The sequence below is a fragment of the Passer montanus genome, unplaced genomic scaffold, assembly GCF_014805655.1.
Source record: "Passer montanus isolate IOZ18808 unplaced genomic scaffold, ASM1480565v1 scaffold45, whole genome shotgun sequence".
NCBI classification, from domain to species: domain Eukaryota; kingdom Metazoa; phylum Chordata; class Aves; order Passeriformes; family Passeridae; genus Passer; species Passer montanus.
In genome coordinates this window covers 2,502,749-2,520,123 of record NW_024369373.1, presented here as the reverse complement: position 1 = coordinate 2,520,123, position 17,375 = coordinate 2,502,749, and the positions used below count along the sequence as shown (strand labels likewise).

Below are 17,375 nucleotides of genomic sequence, written 5' to 3'. Positions count from 1 at the left end.
GTGACCACTTCCCGGGGACATCTGTTCAAATGCCCGTGCTGTGCATGAGGAACCTTTTCCTAATACCCAGCCGGAGCTCGGCCATTCCCAAACCAGCAGAGACAGCGGTGCCTGCCTCTCCGCTTCCCGGTGCCACACAATAACCGCAGTCCTGAGCGCTGTGCGGCGGGGGCCGTGCCCGAGCTGCCCCTCGCCGTTCCCCCGGCGTGTCCCGGTGCTCCCGGTGCGGCGGGGGCCGTGCCCGAGCTGCCCCTCGCCGTTCCCCCGGCGTGGCCCGGTGCTCCCGGCGCGCCGGGTGCCGTGCCCGAGCTGCCCCTCGCCGTTCCCCCGGCGTGGCGGGGCCGCGCCACGTGCCTCATGAATATTCAGCAGCGCCGCCGCCGATTGGCCGCTGCCCCCGGAAGCGGAGCGGGGGCCGAGCAGCTGACAGCAACATGGCGGCGGCGGCCGGGCGGCGTGGCGGGGGCTTGGGGCGGCCCCCCGCGCCCGTGAGGGACGTGCCGCCCGCCGGGGAGCTGGTGCGGCCCTCGGTGACAGAGCTGTCCCAAGTGCGGACCAACATCCTGTGCACCGTGCCCGGCTGCGGGAAGGTGCTGCCCAACAGCCCGGCCCTCAACATGCACCTCAGCAAGGCGCACCCGCTCCAGGTACCGCCGTGAGGCCGGGCCGGCCCCGCCGCCCCCTCCCGCTCGGCCCCTCACCGTGGCGGCGTGGCTCTGGCGTGGCGCAGCGCCGTGTTCCGCCCCGGGGCCTGCGGCCGGCTCGGGTCCGGGTCCGGGGGGCGGCTGCGGCGTTGGCTCTGCTGGGGTTTGGTTCGTAGTGAGACTGAGGGGCGGTGTGGTTCCCCACCCTGGGGAGAACTGGGGTTCTTCCGAGAGATTCTGAGACAGCTGGGGTTGTTCAGCCTGGAGAGGAGGGCGTTGTGGGGTGACCTGATTGAGGCCTTCTGGTACCTGAGGGGAGCTCACAGGAGGGATGGGGACAAGAGCCTGGAGTGGCAGGGCAAGGGGAAACGGGTTCAAATGGAAAGAGAGTAGGTTTAGGTTAGAATTAGGAGGAATTTCGTCATTGTGAGGATGGGAAGGCCCTGGCACAGGTTGCCCCATCCCTGGAAGTGTCCAAGGCCAGGTGGGACAGGGCTTGGAGCAACCTGGGATAGTGGAAGGTTTCCCTGCCCATGGCATGGGGATGGAACAAGATGATGTTCAAGGTCCCCTTCCAACCCAAACCATTCTGTGATTCCAGATGGGAATAATGAAGTGTTTCTCGTTGTCTCTTGTTTAAATTTCCCCTTGTGAAAGGCCTGTGCAGGACCCCATATAAATACACAAGTGTGTGTGTGAATGGGCTGACCAATTGTGTTGAGGATTCCTCTAAAATTACTTACAGAAAACAACCAATTTTGCACATTTTTGTAAACATACCACAGGCAGTTAGGAGTTCTTTGGGACTTAGCTTCTGTTGTTTTACTTGCTTATCACCAATCTTTCTGCAGTAAGACTTTAAAGCCCCACTTGTGAGGTGCTGTGCAAACATGCAGCATTTCCTAACCTTATCAGCTGGCAAACCATCTCCATCCCAACGCCGAGGGCTGTTATGCTGGGGTTTTGTTTGTTTTTTTAAAAATGTCTGAGCTAAAAAAAAACCAGCAAAACAGATGGATGCCATTTTGGAAACAAGCCCTCATTTCCATAATACTCCTGAGCTAAGCATGTGCTGGGGAGGAGGAGAACCACAGTTCAGCAGGCACACATTGAGAGTGGGCCTTTCGGAAAGATATCCTTGCTTTTCCCAAAATTGTAATGCCGAGCTTGCAAGGACAAATTGTATTCCTGGAAAACTTCAAGTGCAGCATTCATAGCTGCGTTCTGAAAGTGCAGCCTCAGTGGGTGAACAATAAACATCCCTGTTCTGTGAAATGGCTACAGAGGCAGTGTGGGTCACACGTGCTCCTTGGTGAGGGACAAAAGGAAATCGTGTCAAGTGTACTTGCTGTCTTGTGTCTCTTGGGATGTTTTCATTTCATTTCCTGTACCAACTAACAGCTTTACTGTGTGTTATGTGTTAGATCTCACATGTCCATGTAGGGGGGAGGTACAGCAGGAGTTCCAAGTGTTCTTTCAGGTCAGCAGAGTCATTTTGGTTGTGATCTGATGCTCCGAGCGTGCAGTGCAGCTGGTGGCTTACATAACTCGGGGTATGATGGGGGAGCAAATGCTGCTTTCTCACCCAGCTTGCTGTTAGCCACCAGTGCCTTGTAGAATTAGAGCACACTCCATACACCTAATTACCGAATCTGCTGATGGCTTGGGATAAATGCTGAAACATGGATGGATGCAAACTTTCAGAAACTTCTTGACTTGTTTCAAGGGCATTGTAATTGAGACTAAAATGTTATTGAGGCTTAAGAGAGACTAAATATTTTTATATTGGTATTCCCTTTTAAGAGGTAGCTGATTGCTCAAAAATAATTTATTAGATTGCATTTATTAGTGAAATATTCAACTAGTGAAGAGACAACTTGGCAAATGAGATGGTAAGAAGCTATTGGGAAGGAGAGAACACAGTACACCAAAGGAGAAGGGAGGATGACTTGGTTAATTTTCATTAATAAAAGCAGCACCAGTAAGATGTTTTTATACCAAAACCCATCAGGAATTGCAGTGGCAAAGGAAGGACATTTACATAGAAATTGCCCTGTAAAAACAGAGTCAAGTGTAGCAGTATCAGGTTTTAGTCTTGTGAAGTGATAATGGTTTGACCAGCTCTGGTTTGTAACAGAAATAACCTGAGGTGGGAAACACTTGCAAAATGATTTGGTCATACACAAATGAGCATTTAGGGTAAAGCTGCTGTGAGAAGGGCAGTCCTAAAACATGGCAGAGGGATATTCTATGTTGGTACCGTAGGGTAAGAACCTGATTCAAATAAGTTAAAATGAACCAGATGTGTAGAAAATAACTGCTAAGGGTGATGAATGGCAAGTGTTTCTGACAAAGGGAAATTAGAAAAATTGGACTTTTTTTGCCTAACAAAGAAGATATGATGTGTTGATACATAATTTTTCTGGCTCCTTGACAGAGGATAAGCTAATTTAAAAAAATGAGAGCAGTGAATATAAACTTGAATTTTTTATTTTAATTCTTTGGTCTTTTGGCTATATCATTTTATGGGATGAAAGGAAACTACATGTATGTAGTTTAAAATGAAGCTAGAAGAGTTAATGTAAAGGAGAGGCTGTAGTCAGTGTGAACTGGAAGGGCATTACACCCTTGGGGTAGGTTACTCAAATACTGCACTGCCACAATGGTTTTTATCATAAGAATAAATGCACTTCTCTCCTTGTCCTATTTAGTAAAGAAATGGCTGAGCATCTGCTGCAAAACCCCCATGTTTTAAATAGTTGACTACAGTCTACTGCAACATCATTTAAAATTAATCCTTTGGAGTAAGCCTTTCTGGGCCAGGGAAGCAAGACGTCACTAAGTTCACCTTGACTAAGTCTGTAGCAAGGACTGTTAATTCCTGCTTTCCCAGTTATTGCCACTGGCCATGTCAGTGTTCCATACAGCGCAAGGGTCTGCACTGGGAGAACTTCATTGCACCAATATCTGCCTGTAATTTTGGTGGGTGGATGATGTAGGAACATGGGACATAAAATCAGATAGGTAAGGAAGGGAGCTGTGAGAATGTCTGAAACAGGACTGGCCAGGTGGGCTTGGAGAAGATGCAGGATTAACCATTTAGAGCCACGAGGACTTGGGATAGGTCAAAGCAAGATTACTGTCCGTATACAATATCTTATATGTGTAGAGTATGTCTCAGCTTGTCACAACTAATGTGTTTTGGTCTCTGCCACTAAAGACTGTGTTCCAGCTGTTTAAAAAGCATTTTATTGGTGTCTGTAAAGCTTTTAAATACTTGGTATTATTCTATACCTTAGTATTTCAGTAGTTTTAAATAACCTGACTGAGGTTTACCTGTCAAGTGGCTGAACATGTTTCCCATATTGCCCTGTCAGTTGTTGGGTTGTGATGTTAAATATAACACACTTAATAACTTTTTATTTAGGAATAAGTAACTCTAATTGCCAGTTACTCAGCATATTGGTATCATCTGCAGTTGGAGAGGCCAAACATAACTTTGACTTAAAGGCAGATCTTTTCTCCTGAGGAGTTTGACGTGTGATGAAAGTGTTCTGTATGAAGTCAGGGTTAAAAGTGGAATTGGGGCTGGAACAACTAGATTTCTTTGTGTCATGTTCCTGTTAGGGCAGTGGCTCTAGGAGGTACAACAATAGTCACAGCGATGATTCAGCAGAGATAGAACAGACCTGTTTATGAATGGGCTGTCCACAGGGAAAACTGCTGTACAAGGCACTTAGAAGGTAAAAATGTTACATGAAAACTCCCTTTTTAGAGACTCATTCGAGGTTTTCTTGATATGGCAGGTGATTGTTTTGGTCAAGAGGCTCTAAACGTTGCTTGAGTTTGATATGTCATTAATAAAAATGAACTTGTGGCAATGGCAGCAGGTAGCAGTGTTGAGTGTGTGGAAATACAACTGAATGTTGCTTGAAGGGATTACATTTTACAGATTATCTTAGTTTAAGAGGCGATTTGAGGGAAAACAAAACCAGTGAAATATCCCCCTCTCCAGCTTCCTGAGGTGTAAATGAGAGGACTTCAAAAGCAAGGCATGAGTGCTGAGGACAGCATTGTTGGGTTGTGAGTAATTGCGGGTGGGTAAGAGGTGGGGGTGTGAGCAGGGAAGCCCTTTGGGCCCTGGCAGCTGAGGTACATACTTTGTTTGCTTCACACGAGGGCTGTTGTGCTTTGTGCATTCTCTGTGTTTGGTGTAACCTGTGTAAACACGACCAGCTGGAGATGTGCCCAAAGAGGTAGCTAGGGAGTGACTGGTGTGAAATTAACCTTCCATTACTGACTGTGCTCACTGTCCTCATGCTAAGGAAAATCAGGTGCAGAGTCCAAACAGAGCATGGTCCCATTTCTTCCCTGAAAAAGCATCTTGGGGATGCCATCATGGACTACACTAACTGGCTCTGGGGACAATGTTTGGCCTCCAATTTAGTCTCAGGATGGAAGGAGACTCACAGCTACTCTGAGCAGCAGATTTTAAATAGTTCACTTTTAATTCTTTGCTCAGATGCAGATGCCTGATGCTTCTACTGAGACCCTTTCAGTTAGGGTCTAGAGGTATATGTCTTGTCTGGTTTCCATGCCAGTGTCTTCAGTAGGAAGGGATTCTATGTGGTTGAAGAATCTGGACAATCCCACTAGGATGTCCTTCTTACATGTCCTTCTTTGAGCAAGTTGTGTTGCTTTCTTCTCTGTCCATGTGAGGATCAGTGAGACGACTCACATGGAAAGCCTGGATTGATGGTCACTTAGTGTTTGTAGGGTCAGAATTAGCATACCAGTTGTTTCATAGTTTAAGTGAGATGTGGTTTATGATCTAAATTAGGTGGCAGAGCATACTTGGCATTTTTTATTTTTATTACAAGTAAGCTCTAAACAGTGCTAACAGAACTCCAGCATCAAGGAAGTGTTGTGTTTCAGTGACTAATCTTAATGGAGCTTCATATACTGTGCTACTAACAAGTAAAACCACATTGAATCAGCAGTCTAGGGTACTATCTGTATGGAAATTTTTTTTTTATTCAAATAACAGGAAACATAGGACAGGGAGTGTCTTGGTAAAAGTAAATAGTACAGTACCACTACTCCATAGAGCTTGTTGTAATTGAACCTGGTAATTTTGATGGGATATTTGCAAAGTGGCATCCACACAGGGAAAAAACTCCATTTGAACTTTCAAATCACATAGGAGAGTGCCTCCAGCTAATTGAGATATGTAAACTCAGTGAGCCATAGTTCAAGTGTATTCTGAATATTGTCTTGAATATGCAAACCTGTAGAATTGTCAACTTCTCAACTGGTTCTTTTTCAGGATGGAAAACTTAATGCACCAATAAGGAAGGGTTTGAAAACTTCACAGAAATTCTACTGCTGTCCTATTGAAGGCTGCCCTAGAGGACCAAACAGACCATTTTCCCAATTTTCTCTTGTAAAACAGGTATTCCTGTTTCCTGAAGTATTTTCACACTTATTTAGTCCTATCTCTACTCCAAAGAGTGTGCACTTTTGCATACAGATACAAGCATAACCTCTCAGCACATAGCAGAAGTTAGAGAACTGCATGTTTCAGCTCCAAGTGCACTTGTGATTCATGAGTTTGCATGTTTGCATGTTGATATTAGAGGACTTGAACCTTTTGATCAGACAGAGGCCAGTATGTTCTTCTAAACTAGATCAGAGCCCCTCTCCACAAATTAAACAGATGGAGAAAGATTAAAGGAGAGGGGGGGAAAATTACGGTAGCAACTGATGAAGATTTAAACTGTGGCTGATGCTTTTAACTGCTTTTTCAAGTGGTCAAGGATTAAGAGCTTTTCTCTGCTTTAATATTAAAATGCATTTATTTACTAGTTAACCTGTTTAAGAAAACATATAAGACTTGGTTCTGCATTAGAGAGCAAAAAGAGCACTGTGCTGCAGTTGGTTACCTGTGCTGAGCTGGGGTTATCTGTAGGAGCTGAGTGGCTGGCACTTGGTACCATAAATGAAAAGGAAAAATTCTGGTGTTTGCTCTGGTGTTGACCTGTATGACTTGAGATTATTTGCTCAGTTGTAGATCCTCAGGAGTGTGCACATGTTGCAGCATAACCTTACTGTGCTCATTGGGCAAAGCTGATCTATAGATTTATTGATGTCCACAGGGAATCTTCAATGGCATTAGAATGGGTAGATGTTTATCTGTGTTTTTAAGATGCATGTAGCATCAGCAGGTTTGCAAACTTCAGATTCTCTCTATTGACTTCTTTAAACTTATTTGTAGTAACGCTTTAAAAAATAATTAATGCTACACTTCAGTGCTACTTAGCAACTAAAATTGGCAGATATTTTCTCCCCTAACCATGATTTTATTTTTTTAATCTTCACTGAATGCTAATGTTTACTTTCCCTTGTGTATTCTAGCACTTTATGAAAATGCATGCTGAAAAGAAGCACAAATGTGATAAATGTAGTAACTCCTATGGCACAGAATGGTATTTGAAACGGCATATAGAGGTCTGTGGCAAGACTTTCCAGTGTACTTGTGGGTGCCCTTATGCCAGCAGAACAGCATTGCTGTCTCACATTTACAGAACTGGCCATGAAATTCCTGCAGAACACAGGTAAAAGTGAAGCAGTGAAGTAATGATACATTCATCACCAAGTCCTGTGTGTCTCATGTGCTGCTTTTTTTTTTGTCTCCTTTCTGTTTATTAAATAGGAAATTAGGATCATGTTGTTTTAGTTGCAAAGCAGTGTGCAGTTTCTTTGTTGCTTTTCTGAGTTTCTGTTTTGTTGAAGGCAGTGGTGGTCATCTAATCAGTAAGATCTGGTTTCCCTACACAGAAAACAAAAAGTACTGATGACACTGCAGTGCTTGGCATAAATGGTGGTGGTTTTTGTTGCATCTGCTTTTACAGTTCTGTGAGGGTAGACATGATTTGGAGATATTTGTAGCTGGTAACTGAGGTGTGGAATGCAGTTCAGGTTATTTTCTTGTACAGTCTAGTCATTGTTGCAGTTGTTGGTGGATGTATTTTTTACCACCTATGTTTAGATTTATAGTTTCCCTGTGTCCATATATTTCATAAAGGGCAATCTACTTTCTGAAGCCTAGCCATCTTTGAGGTTCAGCTGCTGCAAAATTTAAGTTTTGTGTGAAGAATTGCTAATTTTTATTTTCTATTGCCATGAGAGACCATTAGCTGTACACGTATTTTAAGAGCTCTGTCCCTTCAATGCTCAGTCTGAGTCAGTGTCAAAATAACACATTAAAAGTCTTCAAATCAATGTGCTTAATCTAAGAGGGGAAGACACCATCTAAGTTTGCACATCCATTTGGAAATAGGTCTCCATAAGGGGTAGTGTTTATTCTTTTTTAAAATGAGAAATCAAGGAATGACATTTAGCAAAATTGAACTTCATGGAGTCTTTTTATGTTTTAATCTGGATTAATTGTCTTCTCGTATCCAACCTCATCTGTGACTTCAGTTTGTATTTTCAGTGCAGTGGCTCAAAAGAATGGAAGGCAGATGTTATGTGTTGGAAAGAAGTATAAATTATTGATCTCATGTTCACAGGGATCCTCCTAGTAAGAAAAGGAAAATGGAGTCCTCCGTTCATAATCAGCAGTTGGCAGAGAAAGCAAACGAAGCATTCAGCAATACACACAGTACTGCTCCTGGCACTCAGGAACTGGAGTCCTCTGAAGTGAAAGTAGCAGCCTCTCTTGAAGGCTCCTGCAGTTCTAACTTCACGAACCAAATGCAGCCAAAATGTGCACCAAAGATGCTTTTACCCAAGCCCAAGGTGGCTTTGGTTAAACTTCCAGTGATGCAGGTTGCTCACTTGCCTGTGTATGTATCTGCAACAGACTCTTCTGTCAAACCTGCTGTAGTGGCTGTTGATAATCGAGGTTCAGTTGTAAGTACTGTTCATTTATTGCCTCAGTCTATAGGAATCCTGATTCCAGCCCTGGAGGCAGAAACACTTGTATTTAAAGACAGTATGCCTGTTTCAAAAGTGACAACTTCTGGTGGTCGCGAGCCAGTAAGTACTGGTGTACAAGTTGATTTGGACAAGGTTACATCAAATAACCCAGGGCAAGAGCTGGGGAATGTTTGTCACAAGAACAAAATTTCTTCAATAAATATACAGACTGACTTATCTTATATCTCACAGAGCTTTGTACCAGCTGCAGCCTGGACTCCCAATTCTTCTGTGTCCTCTTGTTCTCAGACAGATCTGTCATTCAGTTCCCAGGTTTCATTGCCCATCAGTGTACAGACACAGACACTGCTGCCTGCTTCCAAGCTGACTTCATCCATAGCTGCTCAGACTGATGCTTTCAGTCAGGGCTGTTTTCCAACGTGTGGCATTTCCAGAGAGACTCAAACCAGCAGGACACAGGACTGTATTGATGGAAGAGTACAGATGGACCAGGCTGTAATGTGCAGTGACATTTTTGACAATGTTCCTTCATCATATAATGTTTCTACTCACATTGAACTTCCAGAAAACAATTTAATGCCTGCAAACATAGATCAGACCTTGCTGCAAAGAAGTAGTTGCAAGAGCCTGAATCAGGATACGGTTAAGTCTGAATCCCTTATCAGCTTCAATACGCAGACTAATATACTTCCACCTCAAAACACAACAGATAATCAAACCCAGACAATGGACCTGCTAAGTGATCTGGAAAACATTTTTTCAGGAAACATGTCTGGCCAGACACTGGATAATCGTGGCCTTTTGTCTGAGACAAGTTCTAATGCTGACACACATCTTCCTTCTGCTCCATCACAGAGCACAGGGATAGACTTCGACATTGAAGAGTTCTTTTCAGCATCCAACATCCAAACTCAGACTGAAGAAAGTGAGCTTGGTACCCTGAACTCTGAGCCAGTTTTGGAGTCACTGGACATTGAAACTCAGACTGATTTCTTATTTTCAGATAGTGCCACTCAATCATATAACTGCCGAGGCAGTTCTAACTTCTTAGGTTTGGAGATGTTTGATACACAGACACAGACAGACTTGAATTTCTTTTTGGACAGTACTACCCATCTGCCTTTAGGAAGTATTCTGAAACAGTCCAGTTTCTCAATGAGCACTGACTCATCTGATACAGAAACCCAGACAGAAGTGTATATGGCTACTAAAAATACACCTGCTCAGAATATTGAAAGCAAAGTCCAGCTCAGTAGTGCTGAGACCCAGACTATGGATAGCTGCTTTGAGAATCTGGGGAGTTTATTCCTTACCAGCAACGAAACACAGACAGCAATGGATGACTTCCTTCTGGCTGACTTAGCCTGGAATACAATGGAGTCCCAGTTCAGTTCAGTAGAAACACAGACCTGTGAAGAGCTGTGCTCCTTGTTCCAGAGCTCTGACAAGCCCAGCCACTGAGTGCTAATATAACTGTTTCTTGTGGTTTGAATTTAATTTATTGGGGTGGGAGAGATGGCTTTACCAATTGATCCACTTTGCATTATTGAATGTACTTGTCACAAGCAGTTGACCTAAGAGACTTTTCATGCTGAAGGTACTCTATTGAATATGTAACTTTACATAAACTATGTGTGTATAAATAGAGGGGAAAGGGGGGGCTGTAACATGTTAATGTACATTTTGAACCTTAAAAAATTATGTGGTGCCTATGTTTTTTCCTCAGACTTCTTTATGAAGCTGTTACTGCTTTCATCTAAGTGGAAGAACTTATAAAGTTGTTCTCTGTATCTCTCTCTCTATTCCTGGCTTACATGCAGGGTTCCAATGTGCTGGACCAAAACCCTGACCTGTTCAGTTGAGATGCTTCCCTGAACTTACGGGGGAGGATTCTATTAGTGTAAGCTACTTCTGTTTACTTTTTTTAGTAGCTTGTATTTTAAATCCAGCATGAACATAATCAGCCGTATCGTCTTCTTTTACTTTATGCCTTCACAGCTCTTTCTCCTGCATAAGCTGACATTTTCCAAATACCTGTCCAACACACTAGACACCTAGAGATTCATGAATTGTTGAAAATATTTATTATTTTAAAAGTGTGTAGAAAGCAGTATTTTTTTTCCCTGAGTGGCACTGATGCTCTTTGAAGGGTAGGAAAAGAACATGGAATTCATAATTGTAGGGAAAATTAGTATGTTGTCCTTTTAGCTAGCATAATAAATGGGACTAACATTTTTAGAGTTTTCAGAAGGGATTTGCTTAAATTATTTCTGTCTTGAAGATGCAAATGTTACAATGTGTGTGCCTCAGAGACTGGAATCATTTGGTTTTGCTGAAATTCTCCTAGCTTTATTGAGATACGAGTTGAGAAATGTTACAGTGGTTTACTACCTTAAGAGAAATCTTTAAAAATGGACAATTAAATTCCTTAAAACACTCACCTTGACTTCTGGTTTTGGACTTCCTGCTTCCAAAAACAGTTGGAATCCATACAGCAGAACTGGGAGATGAGCTCACAGAAGCCCTTCCAGAACAGCTCTATCTTGCTTTTGCACTTTGATCTTCAGCCCTCAGTTCCTGCAGCTTTCACAGTTTCCCTGAGTATAGTCAAACTCACACAAACTGATTTTTCAGAGAAAAAGCATATGACCTGTTGGCACCTTTTTTTTAATGTTTAGGTTGCCCCTCATGCCACTGTTTGCAGTATTTTTCATTTACATTAAGCCAGTTGTGAATGTATGTTGGAATTTGGCCTTAAGTAATTTTTATCTCTTGCTATAATATCTGTGAAATGTAGGCCTCTGGTTTTGTACTGGACAGGTTTTAGTTTCTGTAACCTTAAAGGAAAACTCTGTGTGTCAAATTCCTGGGTCTGTAACAGACTTTACTCCTCCGTTGTTAGAGGAGGGGTATTGGCTGCATATTTACTGTGCAGCCCAGCAGCAAATGTATGTCCAAGCCTTAGGTTTTGAGGACTCCCTATGCTTTGTGCTGCATATTCTCAGTTCAAGGATGTGGGAGTTAAGTTACTCATTCATTGCAGCCAGCTTGTTTTTGTTGCAGATGAGCAATACCTTTCTTTTATCCTTTTTTTTTTCTTTTGTCTTTTCCTAATATTTATATTGCTGTGGTGAGTGTCTTTACTGAAATAATCTCTTCAGATTAATCCTGAAACTCACATTTTCCTCCTGAGACCCCATCTATGTTGCCTGTTTGATTTTTCAACATTTCTAGGTATGATTTCAGACACTTCCAGTCTGGCTGAAGAAACTGCAGAATGGAATTTTGCAGTTCCTCAGGAGAAAGTCACTCTGCTGTGGGGAATGTCCCCAGGTTTCACAATGTCTGTTGAGTTCTCATCTGAAGGGTGGGATATATTTAAAAAAGGAAGGCCTCCCTTGTAATTTTGTTTCTTGTGAAGATGACTGACTCATATTTACTTGCCTACTTTGAAATTGAGAGATAAGATAAAGAACGAAGTTGGGTTAATTTATTCTATTGCAATATCTTTCTAGTAATGTTGCAACTTCACATTTTAAAGTGTTTTTCTTCCTCTGGCTGGAATACCAGAGAATGCTTCTTCATACACTGATTTCTGTGTTTCCCATGTGCAAGTTGTCTGCACTGACGTGAAAGAGAGACAGTCACTGTAAACCTGGTTTGGGAAAAGGGTATTTTCCACAGCTGTAGAAGATGTTTGTTACCTCTGAATTTAGAAAGTCAGCCTTTACTCTGCAAGAGAAGCAATCTTGGGTGTTGAGGAGCAGAATTACTGAAGGGTTTGAATTGTAGCCATCTGAGAGACCAACAAGGTTTAAAGTACTTTGAAACTGATTTAGAAATTAGAGTGATAATTGCCATGTTATTGTGTAAGCCAAAGCTCTTAGCATCAGGGACTGTCAGGAAAAGACCCAAAAGTTGTATGGATGAAATCTTATAATGTAATCATTACCCAGTTATTGTACTTTTTAATTAAAAGTCTTTCTGAGCTTTGTGTATTTTATTAGAACATGCAAATCACAATCCTTTCACTCATTCTATTTAAAACAGTTTGGACTTTAATTAGGTGAACACGGTACTACAACATGAAGTCATTTATTGAAAGTGCAGTATTAAGAAATTATTAAATGTCTGCACTGTCTTAGGAAAGACGAAATTCTGACCAAAATTAACTTTTTTCTTCACTATATTGGTTCTCTATAAATTATTCATTTAAAAAACAGGTTTGGATCATGCATGTCTGGCATATGTCACTCAGTTTGGATTTATGAAGTACTTTTGTGACAATGTGAAGACTGCAGCCAGACTTCATAGTTTGGTGAATCCCACAGAAAACTTCATGAAACCTGATTTGAAACACTATTGCTGAACATTATGAATTCTTCACATTTAAACAAAAAGGCTCTCTTGAAAAGAGAGCCTCTTGCAAAAGGCTGATTTTCTATTTTTACCTTTGTTATAAAATAAACTTCAGGCACAACCATTTCTGGGTGGAACTAAAATGATACTTATCTCCCTTTTTCTGCAGTTTGTCTCTGATTTGATTTTCAAGGCACTGTATTGTAAGTATTGGTCAGCAGTGACTTACTATCTCACTCTTTTTTGTATCCTCTATTGCCATTAGAGCTGCTATACAGAAAGTAACATCAGAGTCTCTGTAGCCTCTTAGCAGAATCTTTTATCTGGAAGTGATACTAATGTTATGTGTACTTACCCTTTGTGTTTCCTGCTTAATTCTGTTAAGCTGTGATTGCTGGATCTTGATCCTGACGCCTGTGTAACACTATTATAAAATTGAATTAGTACTTTTGTAGTTTAATTTGTGCTTTTCTTTAATGTATAGAGTCAAACAAAGAAAACAGCAGATTTGAGACTTGCATTCTGTGAGAACATAAGCATAAACAAGCTGAAAAATGAAAGGTCTGTCTTGTTACCTTCCATATTTGTTTGTCAGAATGCTGAAAGTTTGTTTGGCTGTAGATGTTTCCTCTTCTTACAGCTTTATTTGTGTCTATTTCTGCTAATACACCTGTAAATACTTTTTGCTATGGATAGGGAGGGAGTCCTCCCCAAAACTTTGTGTTTGCCTAGAAAAACTGGTAGTTTTAAGTCAGAGTTTGCTAATGCTACATATTCTTAGTTATGTGAAGCTGCTTGAGTTTAGAAAATTCTCAGTTCCAAAGGATATGAAAGCATTAAAAGATGTATATATACTTGCAGCTGTAAATTAAACAGCTGCAAAAGAAACCTTGTGAAACCTCGTTAAGTTTTGAACAACTTGTTCGATGTCTGTAACTTAATGTATGTAACCAACTCCTTAGAGATTTTTATTTCAAGGCACAATACACAGTTGGGTTTTTTTCTGTTAGAAACAAGAGGCTGAATTTCCTTGTTAGTCATATGGACCCCATTTGTGTAGGGGCAAGAGAACAAAGAACGATGTCTGCCTTCCACTGTTCTGAGTCCTTATGCTGCTAAGATGTGAATTGATTTTTTTTTTTGTGAGGCTGGGTAGAAATGTAAGAGTTGGCAGGACTGGGGGCTTAGGGGGCTAGAGGGGGTTTAATAGCCTTTTAAATGTAAGGAAATTTAATAGAACTGATACTGAATCATCATAGGGTGCTCAACTTGCAAAAGAACATGTTCCTGAAATGGCAACTCGGAGGTGAACTAAATGTGCTTGCCTTCATCATTAAGGTTGTACAGCTTCCTTTGCTTTAATATATTTCTGACGTGTGCTGATTTTTTAAACATGATCTTAATGTACCATTTGCTGTTCCAAATACATTCACACCAAACTGTTGATACCATTCTGAGCCTTGCAAGCTTTTTCATTCCTGTTTGGTTTAAAGTGCTGCTATGCTTGTGTCCTGGTAGGATGGGCCTCCAGTAACCAGGCTGCCATTGACAACAGGAGCACTGTGAGGATACGGCTGTTTAATGGTAGCAAACAAGTGTGTGGTGCAATCGTGCATCTTCTGTTTCTTTTGTTGTTGTTTTTATAAGAGTTGATGTGAATTTAAATATGTGCAAGAAGGACTTGCTGCTTAGAACAGGACTGAATTCTCTTGTTTCAAGTGCCATTGCTGTGCAATGAACAGAACTCCGCGTTCAGCCCCGTGGTCAGGGTGAGGGAATGTTTGTGTTTGTGTGTCTGACTCTTCACTGAAAACGTAACCAGACAGCCTGAAATGGTGGAAACGCCTCAAGGACCTGCTGAGTTAAATAACAGAAGTCTCTTTACTTGTGACCGTTTTTCATATGCTGGCTTTACAGTACCTGCAACAGCTATAGAATATAGCTATGGGATATAACAGATGACTTGGGGTGGTGCCAGCTCTACATTTCACAACATCCAGTGCTTTACATGCTTCAAGCACCTGCATGCAGAGCTAGATTGACAGTACCTCTATCTACAGACATTGCAAGTGCATCTGTGATAAAGCTAGGTATGAAATATGGCCATATCTTTACAGCTTAAAGACTTCAACACCTGATTACAATCTCATTTAAGTTTGTAATTATCAGAAATGAATGAGTAATAGATCTTATGGGTGAGTCTTTCCCAAAGCGTGTGTGAGTTAATCTCAGCAAGGCTGAGAAATGTCCTTAAAATATTTTTCTTTTCATTACTGGTTGTTTTGGGTTTTTTTTATTTAGTGGACAAATCTATTTTTCAAAGTATGTTCATGTTTGGTTCTTGCTGTTTAAGCCAGTAAACTTGCAGTGACCAGATAAAATCAAGCATTCATTTCTTAAACCTATTTACAAGTGACAAGCCCAAAGAAGGAATGTTGTCCTAGTAACTGTGAAACTTGTAATTACATTATTGCATGCAGAGAAAACCTTGTGCCAAAATACTGTTTCATATTTCCCTCTGTTGGAACTGAAGTGTTACACAAAGCTACTACTACTAAGTTATTCACAAGTATTGAAATGTTTTGTTCACAAATGAAGCACTTATTGGGTCCTGTAAATTATACATATTTTGGAATAAAGTTAACTTCAATCATTCTTTGCCTTCTGTTTTAATGGCTATGACCTCTGCCTGCAGAGGCCTGGGTGGGGGATCCAGTGCCTATTGGCAAGTACCACCCATTGCTCCTGAACATCTTCATTTTAGTTTACAAAATCTCTACCAACTGAAAAGCTTTCAAAACATATCCTACAACGTCAGTTCTTGATCTCTGGAGGTGCAGAAAGGTTCTCTGTCTCAAACCTTTCGTCAGCTCAAAATGTAATCTCTGCCTTGTACATGCAGTGGAATGAGAACCTCTGCAGAGCAGTTTCAGCTCTGTGGCAGATGCCTCACCTCTACAACAGACTCTCAGGACAGAGTTCCTTTCCTTTCTTCCTCAACCTTGCCATCCACCCCTCCTGTAGGGTGATTTAAGGTTTCTAGTGTCATAACAGCCAGTAGAAATTCACCTGAAGTATGGTGATTCTGTTCTAATGCCTTATTATTTTGTAATGGATTTTCTTTAGCTAAGAAAATATTTTCTGCTACTGTAAATATTAAAAAAACCCAAAACCTAGAATGGCTTGATTTGAGCATGTCTCATACTGTGTCCTGTTTCTTCCTGTACAGCTCCCATGCTTAGTGATGATCCCACCATCTTCTGTTAGTTGGAGGATATAAAATGCTGATTTTTGTTGTTACCTGTAAGTCTTGCTTGTGTGATTCAGAGGAGGTGAATGAGCAGAAGCCTCGTGACTGAAGGTTCATGTGCACTGTTCCCTCAGCTGCAGTCATGAACGAATGAAGCATTCCCTGGTGGACAGCAGGAGGCTGCTGTGTTCAGCCCCATCAGTCTGAGGTAAGCATTTGCAAACAGCAGCATTCAGGTATTTCCAGAGGGGAAAGGGAGGTATTTACAGAGGGGAAGATGTCATAAATATCTAGAAACTAAATTGCTGTTCAGAGCGTTTAAAATCATGGAACAGATGTATAAGATCCTTCTGGGAGTAACAGCCCTATTCCCATCACAGGGATGGTTCTGCTTTAGATTAGGCTGTTGTTTCAGCCTTTCATCATGCAGAAGGGATTTGACTTATAGGCAGAAGTCAGCTACTTTGACAGACTGCACCTCTAGAAACTTTCACAAATGGCAGACAGTCCAAAAGGCAGGAAAACTAACTCTTGATTGAGAACAGACAGAGAAGAAAGTGACTGTTCACAGACAGGGAAGCCCCATGTATTTTCAAACTACTTTCTTGCCTGCTGTTGCTGAGAATTTTGCTGGCAGTGAAATTGTTCCTGACTGGTTTGGGTTTAGTTCCTGAATATCTTTCACTTGAAGAAAGTTCATGCTGGCAAGCTGATTGTTTTCCATCAGAACAATGCAGTCAGAGGCTGATTTTCCTTCTGGCTCCAGGATTTGACAGTGAATCAGTCCTTTGGATGTTTGGACCTAAAACAATAGGAGAAAAATGTTGATTTAACTTTCAGGTGTTCCATCATTGCATTTTCACATTGTTGTCAACAATTCATGTGTCTTGTTTTGGCACCTTGAATGGAGGAAGCACTTCTGGCTGATCCAGCCTGTAACTTTATTTCCTTTCCTTGAACAGGAATGGTGTTGTTCTTGAGAGAACTTAACACAAAAACAAGAAGCTGCTGTTTCCTCTGCTGGAAGAACCCAGTGTATTCAAAGGCACATAACTTGATTAAGTTTATGATGGTTGAGGTGTTGTGTATTTGTTTCTTTGTTATTTGTTCTAGGTCTTTAGCAGCTTTTCTGGCCTTCTGCTGCAGGTCTTTTAGAATAATCTGTGAGTGTAGTCTATGTT

At 41.6% G+C, this 17,375-nt stretch overlaps 1 protein-coding gene across 5 annotated transcripts; it reads left to right on the top strand.

Annotated features, from left to right (window-relative positions):
* Window positions 1-415: 415 nt before the first annotated feature.
* ATMIN (ATM interactor) lies at window positions 416-15,597 on the top strand. 5 transcript variants are annotated; one of them, XR_005628939.1, is made up of 6 exons: window positions 416-647; window positions 5,971-6,096; window positions 7,059-7,258; window positions 8,216-10,182; window positions 10,406-10,485; window positions 13,114-15,597. XR_005628939.1 is itself a non-coding variant. In XM_039721516.1 (4 exons), exons 1-4 carry the CDS (start codon window positions 435-437, stop codon window positions 10,044-10,046), a joined length of 2,370 nt encoding a protein of 789 aa, XP_039577450.1. In that variant the 5' UTR covers window positions 416-434; the 3' UTR covers window positions 10,047-15,597. The 5 variants fall into 5 exon arrangements, 1 of the variants encoding a protein (XP_039577450.1); XR_005628938.1 differs by having other exon boundaries at window positions 8,216-10,485; window positions 13,114-13,147; window positions 13,429-15,597; XR_005628936.1 differs by having other exon boundaries at window positions 10,406-15,597.
* Window positions 15,598-17,375: the final 1,778 nt, after the last annotated feature.

Bases quoted from the DNA above. Each gene is read 5' to 3' on its own strand.
- ATMIN (XM_039721516.1), top strand. From the start codon at position 435: ATGGCGGCGGCGGCCGGGCGGCGTGGCGGGGGCTTGGGGCGGCCCCCC. The intron at 6,097-7,058 runs GTATTCCTGTTT...TGTGTATTCTAG, and splicing joins AATTTTCTCTTGTAAAACAG to CACTTTATGAAAATGCATGC. The intron at 7,259-8,215 runs GTAAAAGTGAAG...TCATGTTCACAG, and splicing joins GAAATTCCTGCAGAACACAG to GGATCCTCCTAGTAAGAAAA.